Here is a 21,280-nt window from a genome sequence, read left to right as displayed (position 1 = left end):
ACATAAACCAAACTTTAATCTGGACATGTGATGGAATTGTAAATCTTTGGGATCTCAAATTAGGGAAAGCATTAAATGATGAGCTTACAGAATTGAGGTGTAGATAATCAAAGTAAAATATAAGTTAAAGTCTTGACGACGACCAAATACTTTCTACTTACAGAAGCAGAGCAATTAAAGTTGCAGCAGCAGGGTGAAAAGAGGTGTTCTTCTTCTCAATCTGGACCCTCTTCCAAAAGAAGGAGGACAACAAGAAGAAAATGAAACTACCCAAAATGAAAAAAAAAAAACAGTGAAAGACCGGCAGAAACAGCAGTTTATAATATAGCCAATTTTGATTTTTCACAAGAAATACTTTTAATTAATTCTTCTTAAATTGGTTTTGTTATTTTATAGAGGCAAATTTTAAAAAAGGTCTTACGTGATTAAACAAAAATTGTGATTAAATGTAAACAATTCTTTGAGAGAGTGAATGTGAACAGTAGTTTATGAAAATCATTTTTTTACCCAGTAGCACATACAAACAAAATTGATTACATGAGAGATAAAGTGTATTTTGCAAAAAATAAAATAATATTGCATTATTCTTGTCCATTGTGTACGGGGATGGCGGTGTCAACTCGAAGTAAGGCTGTTTCGGGAGGAAAAAAATTCTTCAAGATTTTGCCGGGAAGAGGGAAATTTTTTGGGAAAAATGAGGTAATAAAGTTACATTTTTGGGAGCTTTGAGATTTTTTTACCCAAAATTTTGGGTCAATATTCTAGATTTTTGGGAGGACTTTTATTTAAACATGGTTCTGCTCAAGCAGCCTTTATAACAGCTGTCACCCCCCATATTGTGTTACAAATAGATACATGTATCATCCAGCAAGTTATTTCAGGCTGTCATATCAGTTAGTCCGCACGCTCCTGTCCAGACACATAGCCTGTTGCCTCCAGTGTATGAAAACTTGATCTGATTTTGTGGTATACACATGATGGCAAGGGCCTTGTGTTTTCCCATCCTAATGGGCCGAATAGCCACCTTGCTAACCACCGATAAGCCACAGCTCTGAGGAACCTAAAAGTAAGAAATAAAGGTTAAGAGAAAACCCACAAAAAAAAAAAAAAAATTCCCATGCCATAATCACTCACTGAAAAACTATGTCCCTATTAAATGTGGCCAATCAGAGGTAAATTACTCTATAATGCAGTCAACAATTTCCCTGCATTTTATTTTGCTGTCACCACAGAAACTAATCGGCTCCCCAATACAAAGAGTTGTACCAATGTGCATCACGAATTTATTTGGTGTATTAAACAACAACAGTAAGACAGTTGAAAGGCAAATTGCGGTGCTCTGGGTGTAAAAATGAAGATTTTATATGTGTGATATCAGGTTAAATTTTATCGAACACTTACTTGTTTTGTGTTGCATTATTTCTTTTCCGGTAATATCTGCCATCCTTGTTTCGAAGAAATGGTCCGACTTGCTCAAGGACGGTGGAGTTGGTCATGGCAGAAAAGTCGGAATGACTGACGATACATTGTGCATCTAGACCGATAAACGTGAACTGTCTCCTTGCCTCGGATATCTCTAGACAACATCTATATTCACGTGCTCCGACCAAATGTGTTGCGTTGCTATTTCCACACGTACACCTGATAAATGTGAGGCGTAGATATGAGCCATGATTTATCGAAGAGGCACAAAAAAAATTATAAGCCCTTACCAATCATTTAGAGCGATTAGTCCCTGGGAGCGCTGCTCTAAAACAGAAGGCAAAATGCCATCTTCATGTTCGTCATCATCGGCCATATCGGCATCTTCGCTGTCCGCGAGAGGTTCGCCTTGATAGGGAGCAAAATTCCCGTTCAACTCAAAATAGTCTCCACCATCTTCCTCTTCGCTACTGGAGAGAACTTCGCTTGGTTCAGAAGACGATTCACTCGACAAAACGTCAATATCAGACATTTTCTTCGACCACGAATACACAAATGAACCACGCTTATCTGAGTGAACACAACCAGTGACGTCATCGATCGATTTCACTCGGTACCAGGGCCCGGACATGGTTTTGTGTAAAATGTAGGATTTGGACGGTTAAAAAAAGATATCTTCCGGTCCTTTTTGGCCAAAACAAATTAGCTCATGATGATCAGCATATTTCAAACTACAAATTTGAGCAAAAATTTCAGATACGAAAATTTCGTTTCAGTAGCACTTTAATACTGAGAATACTCCCACGAACACTTGAGGAGGCCAAATGCAAAATCGCTACATCGGATATCTTCAATAGCTCTTTACAGACATGAAATAAATCGAAGAAATATATTCCCAGTATACCTTCACATGACCGCCATTTTTGACAAAATGTATGTGCCCAAGCTCGCAAAGATAGACATTACGTGCTGACCAAACCTTTCGAAGAATACAACAAGCCAATCGCTACTGACGTTACAATTTGTGGCAATCAAAAAAAAAACTCGTCCGAAAGCTCGGACACGGCTGTCGTTGGTATCGTAGAAATAGTGCGATTCATGAATAAATCTCACTGCTAAGAGCCAGACTTAATTGCAAGGGTTACCAGCGCTTTCTAAATAGATGCAATAAACTAGGAAATTTGCAATTGCATCTAAATATACGTACGGAGTGCTGCGAAATATCCATCTGAAAATTGGAAGCGATAGTAACTTCGCAGTTTATTCGTTGCGAAATATTCCTCTCACTAAATTTGTAGCAATCAGCAACTTCGCAGTTTATTCACTGAGAAATATCCCTCTGAATATTATTTGTAGCGATGAGCAACTTCGCAGTTTATTCATTGCGAAAATAACCCACTCAAAATTAATATTTGTCGCCATCGGCAACTTCGCAGTTTATTTACTGCGAAATACCCATCTAAACATTTGAAGCGACAGTAACTTCGCAGTTTATTCGTTGCGAAGTATTCCTCTCAATATATTTGTAGCAATCAGTAACTTCGCAGTTTATTCACTGCGAAAAAAAACCCACTCAATATTTGTCGCCATCGGCAACTTCGCAGTTTATTTTCTGCGAAATATCCTATATTTGTAGCGATCTATCAAAACGTTGATCATTATCTGTCGTTGTCAACTACGCTCGTAAAATATGGCATTCTTATTTGTTTATATATAGTTATTAGTCAGTTTTATATTTCTTACGCATGATAATGTATGAAAGGAGTTGAAGGTGGCCGGCAACATCACGGAGAAGGTCGGAGAGATGAAACTCAGATGATAGGGGGTATTTGGAGCGAGCTGTAGAGAGAAAACCGAGGACATCTGAAAAAGCAGACCTAGAGAGAGCCAGGATAAGCTCAAGACGAACATGAGCGAGCCAGCCAAAGACTGAAGTGCATGAACTGTAAACATTGGACACAAACAAAACTGGAGGTGAAGGCAACGAGCCCCCGTTAGATGCGTATTAAAGTAAAAATCCCTAGTCAATGTTTTTTTAGAATAGCTTCGACTTCAGCGCTTATGCAGTCACTCTGTTCAGGCGACGATCGCCTCCTTTCAAGCCCGTTGATCATGCAAAGCGTACATAACCAGTGTATTAAATATATGTACCTTGAATCGTTTGGTAACTCCATTTGCCTGTCCTTGACTACCTTAGTTGTTAACAGGATATGTCGATAAATTATCTTTCAGAATTGGCTGAAGCGGAGACGTTTCGGTTTGGTTTCGATTTCAAGTTTCCCCGGCAACCTCATTCTCGGGTCTGTCCTCTTCCGGGTTGGTCTGGTAACATGTCTGCCAGATTTCAAACAAATGGTTGGAGGGAGGAGTAGGTAATTGTTTAGTGGTCGAACTCGACGGTGAAGTATGTGACAACTGGCTGTAGGGCTTGTAAGACTCGGGATTTCTACATCACACGTGCAGTTTTAGTTTAGAAAAGGTTCACGTGTTCCCCACTCAAGTAGAGGGTTAATGATCTATTACGTTGGCTGGTCACTGAAGCGATAGCAGGTTTAAGCGAGCGGTACTATTTTGACGGAGAGTGGAATGGAATTGAATGTCAAAGAAGGTCCTTCAGATTGTTATTTAAGTTGTAGTTCTAAAGAGCAGGAAATAAAGAAATTTATTGAGAGAAGACGTATTTCAATGTATTGTTAACGTTTTGACATGCCATCGGACTCGCGAAACATGGAGAAGCAAATTGCTGGTTTGCATGTGACGTCATGGTGGCCACGTGGGATGGCAAGATAAACTTTATTATTATGCAAATTATGTGGCCGGAAAGTTTACCACTGCCTACAAGACAAGGGCTAACATCATCTCACCGCAGTTAACCATCGCCTAAACTTCGACGACCCAGACAAACGAGCCCACAGCAGGGCATTGAAAAGACATGATGGGGAGTGAAACGAAGTATACCTCGTAGGGGAACATCCATGGATCTCTACCAAAGCTATTTACTTGGAAGTATCATTGAGCATATTGCCGATCTCTACAAAGAGCGATAAATCGCAAAATCCCTTTAAATGCACCGTTCGTGATAATAAATACAGGAAAGGAAGAAAATATACACTTTGCAGTGTCTCGGCGAATTTTTGAGCACACAGGAAGAACAATTTGACGATAAAAAGAGCAGGTAGCCATTAAATTTCTTATGACAGTACTTGTATTTGGTTTGTTTGTTATGTTTGCGAATCTGAACCCTATTACAACTATTGCTTGAAACTCCACTTGTTGCGCTTATTCTAAAACTGAAAAATGGATAAAATTGCAGGAAAAGTGCCGAAATTGCAGGAAAAACTGTTCGATTTTCCGTATTTCAGACAGAAGTTCGACCGACTTTTTTTAAGTCCATATATACTTAGAAAAAAAACCTCTGAAAAGAAACAACAAAGCTCCACAGTCCCAAAGGACGGCTATTGTTATCGCTATATATTGTCTTGGAGCGTATGCGTAATGAAATAGGGACATGTGCGGAAATCTTGCCTAAGATACCTTAGACTTCCGATTTTGATCGAAAAAAAAAATCCTTTCTCACAACAAAACAGTGGCAAATGTAAATAAATGTCGTGTTTACTTTCGCACCGTGGCGATCGCGGTGAAAGATAACGCTCGGATATTTAAGCTTGTCTAAAATTCACCACTAGCACAATCTCATAATGCAATACGTTTCGGGGGGTTCTTTACATAAGAACAATGAATATCCAGTTCACTGAAGCATGATACATTCCCAAGAGTAAATAACTTGTCTTGTTTTTATGTAAAGAACCCCCAAAACTTATTGTATTATGGGATTATGCAAGTAGTAAATACAGTGTAGCGATATTTCTTGTTTGGAAACATTAACGTCACACTTCTTTTGATATTCAAATTGACCAACCTCGGAACAAAAGAAGTCATTGTTTCAACAGCCAAATAGGTTCTGGTTGACATGTTAATAACTAACAATGGGTGACGTCATGAGAAATATAGCTATTTCGAGACTTTTATTTGAATTGACCTCTTTACCTTTTTCCATTTCAGACCACCTGATGTTACTCTAGAGAACAGTTTCTTTCAAATGTCGTCTTATGGGCACGTGCTTATAATAATAATAATAATAATAATAATAATAATAATAATAATAATAATAATAATTGGCAGTGCTAAACACCCTTACCTGCAGTCGAGGACCGAGTTGCGAAGGGCGCAGCTCACGATATCGGGCTGAAAGCATACAAAGGCGCCTCTGGCTGCCGCTATACAGTCCATGTTTGATGTCGGGGCACAGCACCACAACTGGATGTTAATTAGCTGTGAGTCGATTTTAATGAGGGAGGAAAACCGGAGTACTCGGAGAAAAACCATGGAGTCAGGTTGAGATCGACTGAAACTCAGTACCAATAACTTATGAAAAAACAAAAGGAGAATTCCCTTGAACCTCGGGTGGTCAGAAATGGGAAAACAAAACTTACAAGTTAAAGAGGTCAATTGAATGGAATAAATTTATATTTTTATATAGAGCGAAAAGGGCTTTAAATTATCGGCAGTTCTTTCGCAAGTTGCAAAGTTGCTTTCCTCCACGTTCGAAACCTGATGGCATGAACAACAGAAGATGGGTTAGTCTACCCGTACAAGGGACCTGTTTGTCACAGGCAATCATACGACCACCAGTCTCTTCTCAAGAGACCTCCGGAAATATCATATGGGCTGACACTCTCTCACCCCAAGGAAGATAAACAAAAGGAAACACTCTCACGATCCATAGGAAACAAGCCAGTCCTTTGTTCCAAAGAGACTGTCATTGTTTTGCTGTGTTACGCAAGTCTTTCATGTGTAATCCGCCAAGCAGCCGTTATTAGGGTCGTCACGCAACGCTCTTCCCCACTAACGGCTGCTCACTAGAGCTCTGCATTCCTTTCCCTTTGTTACTAAGAACAAATGAAATCCCAGTAATTGTTAGCGGCTGCTCCAATCATACCCCCTTTACATTTGCCGCCAAAAACAACAAGACCTGAATGAGAAATAATGATCTCGTGTACTGATGAATGGAGCGGGTGTCTCATGTGGATGTAACTCCAAAAAAATTATTGAATTGTAATACAAATTGCTTTATCTGCTCAGTTGCAGCCACTTCTAAGGGGAGCAGGGATGGCGCAGTGGTGAGAGCACTCGCCTCCCACCAATGTGGCTTGGGTTCGGTTTCCAGATCCGGCGTCATATGTGGGTTGAGTTTGTTTGTTCTCCACTCTGCTCCGAAAGGTTTTTCTCTGGGTACTCCGGTTTTCGCCTCTCCTCAAAAACCTATATGATTTGATATGTATTGAGGAGTCAAGGTGGTTTAGCGGTTATCAACCTCGCATCCCACCCCTGTGACCCGGGCTCACCCCTGGAGTCGTATGTGGGCTGAATTTCAGTCGCTCTCAATTTGACTCCGAGGGGTTTTCTCCGGCTACTCCGGTTTTCCTCATACATCAAAATCGATTCTCAGTCAATTACATCCAGCTGCGCCTGGATACCCTCGATAGGAATAACCTCTGGTATTCTTCCCTTTCATTGAATTAAATGAATAAATTTGGTATCATTATTGTTAATTTGATTTGATTTCATTTGTGCACGACCCCACTAGCTATTCAGCTTTAAACATTATCGTGTGAAAATTAAGTTTTATTATTATTACTATGTTTATTTCAAGTTCAGAAAATCCTTTTACAATTAAGAAAATTTCGGACATAGTCTAAGCAATTATCTACGTAACTTAAAGATGCATTCGGTATAACAATAGTACAATCTCTTTACAATCTCACAGTTTTGTGAAATGACCCATTTCTGGCACGTTCTTACAATATTTAGTCCTTCTGTAAGTCCTACATCTGTTAGTTTTCTAATCAAGTTCGTGTGATATCCAGATAAAAAATCGAATACTACATTCACTTGCGTAATCTTATGGCCAGGGTTCATTCTTTTGAGACTGGATCTTAAGGCCATATATTTCTCTGTTTTCTTGATCTATGTCATGGATTTCTCCAACGTTGCAGACTGTTCCTTCAAATATAATGAATTGTTTGCCTTTCTCATCGTGTACAACGATGTCAGGTTTGTTTGCGCTGTCCTTCGGTGGAATGTCTTGATGGATTGGTATATTCCATAATACTTCAGCATTTTTATTTCCCCCACTGCTCTTTGGAGAGGATTCCTTATGCCAAGGTGTTGCTTTGTCACTACCATCAGAGAGTTCAAACTTCTGAAGTATCGCATGATATGCAGGAATAAGCATGCGGGCATGCCTTGATGTGTAAAGTGATTGGGCTAGAGCGGAGCATTTGCACATGATGTGAGCAACGTTCTCACCAAAAGAGTGACAGAACCTGCCAATCAGATCACCTTCTTCGTTTTTTAATTTCTTAACTTTATAGACCACTTTCATTAATGGCGACAACTTTTCCATTCTTTTGTCTTTATGTTAATTACACCTATTGCCCTCGTTTTGAAAGAAAAAATCCTTTGAAATCTGTTCGTCGTAGCGAGGCTAGAAAGGCTTATTAGCATTAAAACAAAAGAATATTTTATTTGGCCGCCATTATGAAAGAGGTCTAAAGACATTTTTTTGTAATAGTTGCTGGACGACAGAAGGAATGCTTTTCCTGACTTTTGAAATGTCGCACAATCTGTTGTCGAGGTCTTCATTCTTCCACTGTTTCACTGTGAAATGTCCTACCCAAGGCTGTTGTTCAGGGCTGCTCGTACTTTCTCACTACGTCTTTCTTTATGATGGATTTGACACTCTTTGGTTGTCAGTTATTCGCTTCTAGGGCTGTGCTGCTAGATGTGCTGCTAGATGTGCTGCTAGATGTTCTTGCATTCAGCGTTGAAAGTTATATCCAGGCCGAGCTGCGTAACAAACGTTCTTGCGTCTTTGATGATAGACCTAAGGGACATCTCTTTTTTGGCGTCTTGATAGATTCTAATTAGCTCTACGTGTGGGTTGGTAGTGCATGCAATATAATGCGCTAGCTTGATCTTTGTGGTTTTACACAGAGTTTCAATTTCAGTTAGGCCCTTGCCTCCTTTAGAGGTTGTAAGATAAAGGAGTGGCAGTGATTCCTGTCTGTGTTTGCAGCCGTTGTCATTGATAACTTGACGAGGTCGTTTGTGAATTTCATTGAGCCTACCAATGGGCCAGTCTGTACTCCACATGTGATGTAGTAAAACAGGTAGTGCAAATGTTTGAGTGGCTTTGACTTTCCGTGGTACATGATTAGATACAACTGACACACCACCAATGATCCAGTATCCTGAGGATCTTATCCGATTATGCGTGATTCCGCGTCCTTGATGTTGTACAGCTTCATGATACCTACCAATGATCAGACTGGTAAATGGTCCTCTCTTTGGGAGGATTGCATGATACTTTGCCGCAGGTGAAAGGTTAGCATGTTTTGGGCGACCTCAAATCCGTAATGCACTGTAGTCGTCAAGGAATGGATCCTGTTGGCGAATTGCACTTGTCTTCTTCACCACCGTGGTAGAAGTATTGTCCTGCTTTTGAGGTGCTTTGGTATTCTTAGGTTGAAGTAAACTAATCTCTTAATGAGATTTCTCTCTCGGCCTCCTGAAGCTCTTGGACATTAACTAGGACGTAGTTGCTTGCACTTGCCTGTTTACCATTTAGGTTGTCGCCTCCCAAACGATTCTCCGAGTAGGTGCTCTGACGTTCTTCCAGCTTTTGCAATTGAAGGCTTGTCCTCCTACGCCTGAACGGTATCTTTTCTGAAGGCAAAGGCAAGCGGTCAAAGCTATTTTTGCTTTGTGCCATGTTGAGAAGGGTGCTAAGCGCTCTGACTGAGAGAGAAGCGAATTGGAACTTGCGTTTTAATTGTGGAGATCGCCTTTAATACACAGTCATCTCGAGAGAGGTTTGTTGGCTCCATGCAATGAGAAGGAGCTGGTTTCTCCCGTATCTGCCAAAGAAATTTTGGTCCTTTCCACCAACGAGAACTTCTAATGATCTCTTGAGCGTGCAAACCACGAGATGTAATGAGATCGATTCTGGTCTGTTTTAATGTACAACCACTAACTGGGTGAGGTACGATCCCGGAATTGTTGGACTTTGTTTCTAAGGAACACATGGAAGCGCTGAGCATCACTGGGAATATATCCAAGCAAGACTCTGCTGTCAGTCAAAAAAAAAACTCTTTAATTTGGTCACACTCAAGCTGTCTTCGCAGCACGGAGGTTGTCTTCACTGACAATAAGGTAGCAGTAAGCTGTAGTCTTGATACAGTTACAGCCTGGAGAGGTGCTTCACGGGACTTGGCCAACACAAGGGAGCAGTGTATCCTACCAGCATGGTCGACCAATCTCAAGTAGGAACACTAGTCATATGCATCTTCGCTGGCAACCGAGAAGTGATGCAGCGGAATGGATTTGAGCTCTCCGAGTTCTTCAGACTTCTAGCATCGTGAAATATTTAGTTGGGAGCGTTTCTCTTTCGTTCCCATCCCATGCAAAGTGGGTCTTGAACTGGATCATTCCAATCGGGTCCATCGCGACAGAGCTCCTGTAGAATGTTCTTTTCGAGCAGAACAAAGGGGGAAAGCATCCCTAGAGGGTCAAAGATGGAGCTAATGGTTGACAGGACTCCTCTTCTTGTTAAAGGTTTATCGTTCATCTCAAACTTAAATTGAAGGTTGCTCGACTCGACACAGAGAAGTGTGTTTAGAAAGGTCGAGGCGTTGCAGATCCCTAGAGCGATCTTCTTGTGGAACAGCACCAATCGATGACTTGTGCTTGGAGATAAACTTGTGAAGTGTAAAGCCACCTATCTTGCATAAAGCCTTGGTGTCTCCAATTAGTTTGATAGCTGACTCAGGTGATGCCACAGACTTTAAATCGTCATCAACGTAACGTAGAAATTTGGCATCTTCACTTCCCTACTGTTCTCCGTAGTCACTGGATACCTTCTTTAGTGCAAAATTTGAGCACCCAGGCCATGATGTTGCACAAAACAGAGGAGAAGTCATTGTGTACTCTGTTGGCTGAGCATCAAAGTTACCATTGTCCCACCAAGGAAAGCGCAGGAAATTGCGGTGTTCCGGGTTAAAGCTAACCTGGTGGAACATTCCTTGAATGTCGCACATGATTGCCACCTGTTCCTTTCAAAATCTGTGTAACACGCCAACAAGATTGTTAGTGCGTTCAGGCCCTTAAAGAAGGTATCGACTAAGGCATTCACCAACAAATTCCACGTTAAAGTCAAAGGTCACTCTTATCTTGTCGGGTTAACGTTTCCTGGGGTGGTATACCTCATGGTGAGGACTACACCACACTTGCTCATTCTTCGATGGGATTTCATTGAAGAGAACCTTCTCAGGATGACTTTGATTGATGATGTCACTCATGAATGCAAGGTAATCCTTTTTTGCTTGCTGTCAGTCTCCAGTCTGTACTTTAACTTCATGAGACGTTTTAAAGCAACTTCCTTGTGATTAGGGAGTGTGAGCGAGGTTTGCTTGAAAAGCAGGGGCATCTCGTAATGGCTATCCGATCGTTGATGGATTCCCTCTGGGATCTTCGATATAAACTTCTTGTCCTCATAAGAGAGAGATGGACCTTCAGTTTGCACCTCGCTAAAGTCAAGCTCGAACATTTGCTTTACTTGGGCTGAGATTACAATCTCCTTGGTGTGAGACTTCAAAGCAGTGACATACATTCTTTTCAATGAACTGGACTTCATGAGTGACAATGCGGTTGACCCCCAGTCTTCATAATCTGACAAACCAGGTGTGACCATGCCCATTACACCCCAACCCAAGAGCGGCCTTCTTTGCATAGCGGTCATCGTCATTTCCTGGGACAACTTCTCTAGGCTTGATAGCACACGCACAATGGATTCTGAGTAGCAGGCAGACTTCTAACGGATCATCGTATGAAATCAAGTGATTTGCAACTTTCTGAAGGTAAGGTCACTTTCTGGCTGTCTCAGGTGTAGGGATCTGACTGCGCCTTGCAGGGGTGATATCTCTCGTGTAAGTTTGAGGAAGGGAGATCTCTGCACTTTCATACACGCAGCGAACCACCAGACCTGTAATCTTCTTGCTTGACATTGTTTCTTCAGCTAGGACTGTGGAAAATGTGAGATGAACTTCGGGGTCACTTATACCAAGTTTCTCTACAACAGTTTGCTTAATAAAGCAGGCATCGGACTGATCATCAAGTAGGGTGTAAATTATTGTCTTATTGTTTTGATCGTCATTGTGGTGGATCCAATCTGGTAAGGTAAGGAAACGTGAAACTGGTTTGACACTATTGTTGGTGGTGCGCATTTCGATACAACGGGATATACGGTTTCTTTGACTGCGCTTGCTTCCTTCTAAAGGGGATGCCTCATTCTGATTTGTCGGAACGTCGTCATGCAATGATGCAATGGAGTGGTTTCCAGGCGACTGGCTGAGACCTCCCTTGCCTTGTTATAAGCACTTGCATTGTCTAGTGAAAGCAAACAGCCGGCCGCTTCTTTGGCTTCACCCCTTGTATATTTGCCTTGATGGTAGAGACGATCTGAAAGGTCCTTTGTTTTCTTTTCAATCAAAGTTTCAAGGACTTGATCCACTGGGGGTAGAATATGGGGTTTCCAGTGAACACTACTGGCTCTCGCCGAAAATGGGAGTCTCGGTCTTGTCTTCGAGCGAACAATTTAGCCAACCTCTGCATTAAATTCTTTCCTGTGGAAACGACAGGAACCGATGCAACAGGACAATTGTAATTTAAATTTGCATCTGGAATAGGCCTTCTTGCTGTTTTGTCCAATGGAGTGGTGCTATCAAATTGTGTAGCAATGGGATCAGATTTGAGGACAACTGAGCCCTTTGAAATTGTTCTTGCACAGGTGACGTACGAACTACAGGACTGGAGCTGGCACCTTTAGAAAAGATGTCACTGGTTTTAGCAGTCACATTTGTAATTGGAGTAGGAGAGTAACGTGATGCTGTCACTGTCATATATAGTGTCGCAGAGGTGTGGATAGGTGGATGAAAAATAGAACTGACTTGTGCTTGCAGATAGTTTTCCAGATGTTCTTCGGAGCAGTTGCTCTTCGGAAGGGTCGTCTCTTCAATATCAACTCCAAAGTGCTCCTCCTCTATCTTGTTTAAGGCTTCTAACTCAGTTTGAGGAGAAGCCAATCTTTTAAGAATTTTCATCTTCTTATCTCCGTCTACTTCTTTCTTGAGCGATGCTTTCTTTTCATTTTCTGCATAGAGAAACTTCAGGTCTGTCTTTAGTCCAGCAGCCATAAAGGCCCTTGTTTGCCATGAAGAGGCCCTAAAAGAAATAGAACATTTGGACGAACGCGGATGCCTACTTCGAGGTGAGGAAACGGAGCTATGATCATCTCTGGATTCTTGAATGGCGAGGATTTTACCGTTAACGCAATTAAAGGCTTCTTTGGTTCCACAAGTTGGATCGTCGTAGCCACGATTCAGTTCTGCCCTTTGTTCTTCGTCTTATTGGGTATCAAATAACGCGAAGTAGGCGTTACTGAAATCTTCTGCTCTTGCATCTAGTTTCTCTCTTTCTTCTTCAGCTACAATTGACTGAACACGAAAAACGTTAGAGCAAGCTCTGTGTGCGGCCAGAAAGTCCCTTTCCACCAGTTGGAAGAGGAAATCTCTCATCTTCTCGGTAAATTCTTTCGTCCGAGCGCTGTATCGCGTCGTTTTATTCTTCTTTGATACTTCGATGGGATTGACTGGCATATCATCGTATTTCGAATCCCCATCACTTTTACTGACCTTCGTGCCTTTCCAAGGAGAAGACATTAACAGGTCATCCCCATCTGAGTCCATTTGTTCGAAGCGTGTGAGGTTCGCAGATAACATTGCAGAGTTTTTGCTATTACGGCGATAGGTTTCTGTACTGAATTGGAGTCATCAACGTCGATTGAGACATATTGCAACTTTTGTTTAATGATGATCCAACACGCAAAAACTAAAAAAAATGGTGTGCATAATCACTAACTACACTGCGCCAAGGTCACAACAGATACAAATTGTAGATCAAAGCATGCATTACAACTGCGATAGGTGATAAGCGAAATCACACACAATTTTGAAGCATTCAAATGATACCAGAAAACAATAGACACGACGTACCGACAGTCAGTGATTACAACATACCTCTATCTCGATTCACAGGTGAACATCGTGTGTTTAAGCGGCCAAAATCCTTACATATGCTACCGATATTATTTATTTTGGAGCATATGACAAAACTGGAAAACATCGCCTCGAGGTTCGATCATATTACACATAGGCATGACGTCAACGAACTGTAACAAGATAGTCACGCCCTGGTCACACTTACAATATTTGTTTACGAAAACCAACTCATCGCCGACTGGAAACGAGTTCTTCCTGCAATAAATTCTTAACGCGTGATCTTGCTTACACAGCTTTTGATCATGGCGGTTCTCAGCAAGATTCTGAAAGCTACAAGAGATCAGTAAGCTTACATTTTTCTGGCCGATATGCTATCACAAGTCCAAAACAAACGTTTCTAGAGACATTTCCAAATGCTATTGGGCAGTTACGGGCGTCATTTTCTCCATCAACCTGCCGAGAAATTCGATACTTGCCTTTTTCCTATCTTCATCGCGACATCGTAGCTGCAGGTGAAGTCAAAAACACATCAAAAATGGCTGTTCCAAAGGATCGATTTCAAGGATATCAAGGAAATTCAGCACTTGCTGAGACAATTTTTCGAATGAAATAGGATTCCACTGCAACGTGTGCGAAAAATAGAAAAAAAAAATTAATTCCTTCAGCTACGAATGCAAGGGGGCGCTAGTGGAGATGAACAAAAATGGTTGTGTGACGTTTCTGGTAAGTCACTCGTCACCAGAAGAAATCTCTGTTTCGTCCGGGAGCATAAGTTCAAATATCAGGTTCCGTGGGTAATTCGTGAAGAAAGCAAGCCACTGGGCTTGTTTTATTCAGAGGAGCTAAGATAACAGAAAAAGTGATGTTGCCACCTTTGCAACCCGCACCGAGGAGTGTTAAGGGGTGTTTTTAATAAAGACGTCAAACCGTCAGAATAGAAACGAGGCTATGGATAAAACCGTATCATATCTTCAATACACAAGGCTCAAGTCTCCGCAAATTGTGTGTTAAAAATGTGTTAAGTATGCAATGATATACGATCTAACCTATTGTTTTGCTGTCACGTGGTCAGTGTTACATGAAAGTGAGGCTCCGAGTGGTTGCTGTAATGTCGATAATGCCGGCAGATTCGACAAAACGTTTAACAAAATGCTTCCATTGTTGCAGGGGTAAAAAAAAAACATTCTTATTAAGCGAGGTAATTGAGGAATATCACGCATTTTTCCTGTTTTTATAATAAATTTTCTCGCATTAAAGCTAAGAAAAAAAAAACACAGGCAACCCATACTAGAGAAGCACGATTTTTGGTTCCTATGAGTCTACAATTCTACAAAAAATCGAAGAACTTTTTTTTTTCAGATTGTATTTATCTGATGTGAATGCTCACACTTGGTGCAAGATATAATAAAGATTCTCGTTTCAACATGGTACAAGCCTTGCCATCACCGAAGGACTTCGGGTGGGAATGGAAAGAAGTGGACAAGGCGTGGATTCCCTTCATGACAACACTACCCCCTGCTCCTGAGACCATAATTCATCTCGTGAAGTGCAGATGTGTCAAGGAAAGGTGCTCTACCAAGCGATGTCAGTGCAGGGAGGCTGAAATGAACTGCACAAACCTTTGTGGCTGTTCTAACACTGGCGATTATTGCGAAAATATGCCCAAAGACGTCGGTGGTAACAACGATGAAGCCAGACGAAGCCGAGTACGAGTACATATCTGATTTTGCTGATAATTTGGACGGCGAATTTGAATAACATTGCTAGTGACATTCTTCTCCCAATCATAAATACCCTTGGTAATGCCTTATCTCGAGTACTAGCGGGAGCTCGAAATGTTGAAATGAGCGTCTTCATTATATCTTGTATCAAGTGTGAGAATTCTCATCAGATAAATACAATCTGAAAAAAAGGTTCTTCGAATTTTTTTGTAGTTACTATTTTTCATAGGAACCAAAAATCGTGCTTGTCTAAGATGGCTTTCCTGTGGTTTTTCTAGCTCTAATGCGAGAAAATTTATTATAAAAACTGGAAAAATGGAAAAATGCGAAAACTGGAAAACTGGAAAAACTGGAAAAATGCGTGATATTCTTCGAATTTTTTGTAGAATTGTAGACTCATAGAAACAATGGACGCATTTACCCATGGTAATGCCTTATCTCCAGAAATAGCAGGAGCTCGAAAATTGCAACCATTGTACCATGTTGAAATGAGCGTCTTCATTATATCTTGCATCAAGTGTGAGCATTCACATCAGATAAATACAATCTGAAAAACAGGTTCTTCGAATTTTTTTGTAGTTACTATATTTTTCATAGGAACCAAAAATCGTGCTTGTCTAAGATGGGTTTCCTGTGGTTTTTCTAGCTTTAATGCGAGAAAATTTATTATAAAAACAGGAAAAATGCGTGATATTCCTCAATTACCTCGCTTAATAAGAATGTTTTTTTTTTACCCCTGCAACAATGGAAGCATTTTGTTAAAAGTTCTCTCGATTTTGCTGGCATTATCGACATTAGAGCAACCACTCGGAGCCTCGTTTTCACGTCGCATTGACGACATGACAGCAAAACAATAGATTACATCGTATATTATTGCATACTTAACACATTCTAATGATTTGCGGAGACTTGAGCCTTGTGTATCGAAGATATGATACGGTTTTATCCATAGCCTCGTTTCTATTCTGACGGTTTGACGTCTGTCTTTAAAACACCCCTTAACACTCCTCGGTGCGATTTGCAAAGGTGGCAACATCACTTTTTCTGTTATCTTAGCTCCTCTGAATACAACAAGCCCAGTGGCTTGCTTTCTTCACGAATTACCCACGGAACCTGATATTTGAACTTATGCTCCCGGACTAAAAAGAGATTTCTTCTGGTGACGAGTGACTTACCAGAAACGTCACACAACCATTTTTGTTCATCTCCACTAGCGCCCCCTTGCAATCGAAGCTGAAGGAATTAATTTTTTTTTCTATTTTTCGCACACGTTGCAGTGGAATCCTATTTCATTCGAAAAATTGTCTCAGCAAGTGCTGAATTTCCTTGATATCCTTGAAATCGATCCTTTTCAGTTAATTTTCGGGTTATTTATATGTTGGAACAGCCATTGTTGATGAGTTTTTGACTTCACCTGCAGCTAAGATGTCGCGATGAAGATAGGAACGAAGCAAGTATCGAATTTGCGAATGATCTCACGTTTAATTAAAACTCATGATAAAACAAACTTTCTTGACCAAAAGGAGGAAAAGAACACCCTTAATTCTTGAACGACATTGTACAGAAGAAAACTTTCTGCTAATGGCTGTTTGTGCCACAACAAAGTTCTTTCACTGCTTCTTTTAGGTCAGATTTAAGCTTTTAAGGGTTAAAAAACTCCGACCATTGTTCAGTTATTTTGAATGAATTACCAGTCTCTGAGGGGGCAAGCTCTACATCAAGTTTATGTCAGATAAGTTCGCAAGAAGAAGTGAAATAGTTAAACCTACTTGTGATGCTTACTGCAATTTTGAAACTTAAAGACAAGGGGCATCTCTCATTTCGTTTTGTGTCGCAAATTACAGTGAGCGTCCAGGGAGGAGACTCAAACTGTTTCAAACAAGATAGCGAGACCTATTCGGTCAATTCGGCGTTATCGAATTAAAGGATTCAGACGCCGTACTTTTTACGAGTTTCGGCGTACACAAACTAAGAAAAGTACGCCTGTTCATTGAAACGTCAAACGTAATTGGCCGACCACAACCGTTTCTAAGCCATTTCCAAGAAAACCATGTCTGCGGTCTTTAAGTGGAAGGCAAATTAAGTTCGGCACATGACATGTTCGACATTTGAATCACTAAAGCCTTTCCGAGACCGTGAACTCGTTTATTTGATTTTGACATTTCCCCTTGTATTGCGCAGCAACCAATCAGAAGCGACATGAAACCACAAAATAATTACCGTCACGTTTCTCGCTTGTGATTTGCTGTTTGCTTAAAACACAATAAAATTTATTAAATATTCTAGTAGTGCTCCTCACAGAGGAGACTCAATTTACACACACTCAAATCACATTCACTCTGTTTTATAATCGACCTCAAAGAACATATATATCACAATTTTAATACATGAAGGTATTCGTAATGACATATTCGCATCCGTCCGCCTTGTGTTAGAAATCGAATGCTGTGGGGAAAAAAAAAACCTGACTCACCCCATAAATCCTGTCGAAACTATCACATCCCACACCAAAGCCTAACCATCGAAGAGACTAGTGTCTCCGTTCCATCATTTGAAAATCCCACGCAAAAAGAGACCAACATTTGGTGACTTTTATGTGCCACACCGTCACGCTATGTGGTTTGTATGCCCGATCTGCTCGAATGGTTTGTTTACATCAAACGTCACGTGACAATTCGTTTGGTGACATCCCATTCGTAGTTCAACAAAGTATCACTTCTCAGTGACTTCTTTCTGGGAAATAATCTTTACTTCGGTAAAGCTTCGCCCACTGTCATTCACAGGGAAGTAAATTAAACCAGGGATTGTAAGATGGGGAACAGTCTCGGGACAGGAAATGGTAAAGGTAAGAGATGTTGATCAACAGAAAACATTAACATTGCAGTCATAGATGGACACTAAGAAAAAACGCTACCTTTTTGTAACGTTGAATATAACGTTAACAGTAATTTAAGGAAGGCGTTTCGATCAAAAATCTTCGGCGTTCAACGGTTGAGAATTACAAAAATCAACATCTTTTCTTAACGGTTCACAGATATCGCGTTGTACAAGAGAATTAATCATTAATTGTAGGAGAGAGTTATAAATCATTTAAATGGCTGGGATTTCAGTATGTTTGTTGCCGACATTGGGGGCGCTCTCGGAACGCCACGCTTCAAACTAACAAAAATCTCCTGCGATAATCATGTGTTATGTCGACACTAATAACATGATCGAAATCCATATTATAACTAAATTGATTCGCGTCTTGTGTTATCTTAGAGTTACTGTCATAAACACACACGGCTTTCGTGTGTTCGTTGATTCTTGTCATTAAGGCTTTGTCTGTTTGTCCGGATCCATAGTAAACAAGAGGCCATATTCGGCCTATCCTCCGGCCGATTCCTATGTTTTATTTAAGAAATGCTAGGATGAAGTTGAATCATCTTTGCTGGTGTTTTTTTTAAAGGCTGGTTTTAAGTAAATAAGTAGGAACTTTAAACTGCAAGTCAGCTAAGCCCTGATGAAACAAGTTCGTACATGTAAATATTAAAGAAATTACGGGAAAAAGAACTGGCAATGCGTTGAAGGTAATAGTTCATAATAAATATGTATTCAAATTTTATTTTGTCAGCCTCACAAATGTTTGTAAACGTTGGAATGCTGACACCCCTAAAGAAAAAGCAAGTCATTTTTGTGAGCAAATGTATGTTCTAGGTAGAAAACTTACTAATACATTTATCCTGGAAATGTACATGGGGCAAAGGTTGAATCACAGATCATCACTCCTGTACTTTTGGCATAAAGCACAAATAAATGAAAATACTTTTTTTTAACTTTCTGCATCTCTTCATATCTTCTTCGATGCCTCTTCGATTTAAATTAAACATAGCGATGTATTTAGGGTGATACTGGCGTATTTTTCCGAATTTTATAAAAGAAAACGCTTTCAGCTTCTGGACACGGCGTTCGCATAAATTCTTATTGTTGTGTAAACAAACATCTCATAACAAGACCTGATTATAAGTTTTTTTATTAATTTTATTGGGGCCGCGTTGAATAATTTTGTACACCTGAATGTTTCTGAACATCGCACATGTATACTGTACGTAAACTTATGTACTGCTTGTAGATGATCCAAGCGATGGTACTCCACATTTCAAAACAACTAGTTACAAGAAACACAAATATTATCATAATACAGATTCCGGTATGGCGTCTTTAGACTTTACCTCTCAGAACAAGATAATGTTCGTTCTTGTACTTCTTGCGTAGATCAACATTATTTTTCTTAGTTGCAGTAGTACACACTTTTGCATGGTTATAGGTTTCCGTAATACTTCTGACATTTGTCACTTTCGAAACTAATTCATCACTTTCGCATTTTGTGCTCACAGATAATCTCAACTCATGATCACTAGTGACATACTTTGAATGCAACTTGGCAATATTTTCGATTCACTGACCGATTCGTTCCTGTACCGCTCAATACTTTTTAGCGTGCATTCACTCCGAACAGTGCTTTCTCTGTCCATAAATTATCCACTGCAATTTTCAGCCCTTCCCGTATTTATCGATAAACATCACCTTCTTAGAGCCGACGATTCTTTTGGTCAGCAGGCTTTGCCGATTTGTGGTGGAAACGTGAAAAAACTGGCCGAAAACTCAACTCTGGCCGCCGTGCCTGCGGCCAGAGTAACAAGATCACAGTCGAGGCAATTGATTCTGTAAATTACATTGTACACAACGCGATTGTAAGGTGGGGTGTTTGTCCTTTGGTTTTGGCAAAACGGTACTCGCAGAGTGTTTACAAGCTTGAAACCAATTTTGACGTTCTTGCTACGCAACACTCTCGCGATTTTTTCGGACACACCTCTGATTAGACTAGTACTTGTCCCCATTGCGCTTGAGACATCGCCAAAAAGTGATCAAAAAATTACAAAAAATGTCTCAAATGGTGCTCAAATTTTTGAAAAAGTACTTGAAATTTAGAAATAGTGCTGGAAAGATGCTCATGTTTTTTTAAAATTATTTCCGAGCAGATGTTCATAAATATTCTTACTTTCATCAAAACATTAGCCTCAATTGTCTATAGGTGACCATAGAAGTTAAAAGTGGTAATGTTTTTCGAACAACAATTGTTTCTTAAGCTATAAACCCAAGATCGACTCACTCTAGCTCTTCAACCGTCAAGTAAGTTTCAAGGTAGTTTCTAAAGCACAAAGAAGCTTCAATTATGCGCCGATGAAATGGAACATTCAACATTCCCCCCTCCCATCCCTCCCCCCGGGCAAACCCTGGGTATTTGACTATTCCCTTTGCCCAGGGAGGGGGAATTTGACGGGTAAGGCCTTCCCGGAGGTGGGGGATTTGACCTTTGGGTAATACTTTACTCCAGGGTAACACTTTACTCAAAGGAATTAAAATAACACTTCTCGGCAATATAGTAAATACTAGCAAACTAAAATATAGCACTAAGACGACAACTAAATGGTAAGACATGAAAGGGGAAAAGAACACATGTGTCTTCAGAGATGTCTTTGGGATGCTTAAGAATCTTTGTGAAGGGGAACGTAGTGAAAGAGAGTAGTAAAAGACTTGAGGGTCAGAGAGAATTTTTGCTTGACAACCCAAGCCCTACACTACTTACCATATGATGAAAATGTTTTTGTGCTCGATTTTTAGTCAATAAAGTTGCGCTTGATTTTTATAAAACCATATTGTTTTCAAAATTAAAGTGCGTTTAAATATTTGCAAAATTCTCTGTTACCAACCCGAGTCCTATACCACTTACCGTATGATAGAAAATTTTTTAGTCTCTATTTTTGGGAAAAAGAAAACTATATGTTTCAATTTTTTTGGTCTCAAATTTTTGCGCTCGATTTTAGTTAACAAAATTGCTGTCGATTTTTCCCGCTCGATTTCTGATGATTTAAGATGTACAACGCGTGAGTTTATTATGTAAGGGACTTTGCCAGTTCT

The 21,280-nt window shown here is 40.3% G+C and overlaps 2 protein-coding genes, 1 long non-coding RNA gene and 1 pseudogene across 3 annotated transcripts in view; 2 read left to right on the top strand and 2 right to left on the bottom strand.

The window, feature by feature from the left end:
• Nucleotides 1-3,753, bottom strand: part of LOC138027114 (XK-related protein 6-like) — a 52,110-nt pseudogene extending 48,357 nt beyond the window's left edge.
• The window catches only part of LOC138025285 (uncharacterized), a 411,211-nt gene that overhangs the window by 267,478 nt on the left and 122,453 nt on the right, over nucleotides 1-21,280 (top strand). The window lies entirely within an intron of this gene.
• On the bottom strand, nucleotides 7-2,001 carry LOC138027115 (uncharacterized). The gene is made up of 3 exons (XM_068874616.1): nucleotides 1,713-2,001; nucleotides 1,402-1,641; nucleotides 7-1,060 (listed from the first exon to the last, which is right to left on the bottom strand). Exons 1-3 carry the CDS (start codon nucleotides 1,952-1,954, stop codon nucleotides 895-897), a joined length of 648 nt encoding a protein of 215 aa, XP_068730717.1. The 5' UTR covers nucleotides 1,955-2,001; the 3' UTR covers nucleotides 7-894.
• LOC138027651 (uncharacterized) overlaps nucleotides 18,012-21,280 on the top strand; it is a 51,544-nt gene continuing 48,275 nt past the window's right edge. The window contains exon 1 of the long non-coding RNA XR_011127488.1: nucleotides 18,012-18,164. This is a non-coding gene — a long non-coding RNA (uncharacterized lncRNA). The remainder of the gene's footprint in view (nucleotides 18,165-21,280) is intronic.

The sequence above is a fragment of the Montipora capricornis genome, chromosome 12, assembly GCF_036669925.1.
Source record: "Montipora capricornis isolate CH-2021 chromosome 12, ASM3666992v2, whole genome shotgun sequence".
NCBI lineage: Eukaryota > Metazoa > Cnidaria > Anthozoa > Scleractinia > Acroporidae > Montipora > Montipora capricornis.
This window is presented reverse-complemented; position numbering and strand designations above follow the sequence as displayed.

What these genes read in the sequence shown, in the direction of transcription:
- LOC138027115 (XM_068874616.1), bottom strand. Translation starts at nt 1,954, where the DNA reads ATGTCTGATATTGACGTTTTGTCGAGTGAATCGTCTTCTGAACCAAGC. An exon ending in CTAATCGCTCTAAATGATTG is followed by an intron (nt 1,642 to 1,712) that starts GTAAGGGCTTAT and finishes CACATTTATCAG; the next exon opens with GTGTACGTGTGGAAATAGCA. An exon ending in AATAATGCAACACAAAACAA is followed by an intron (nt 1,061 to 1,401) that starts GTAAGTGTTCGA and finishes TCTTACTTTTAG; the next exon opens with GTTCCTCAGAGCTGTGGCTT.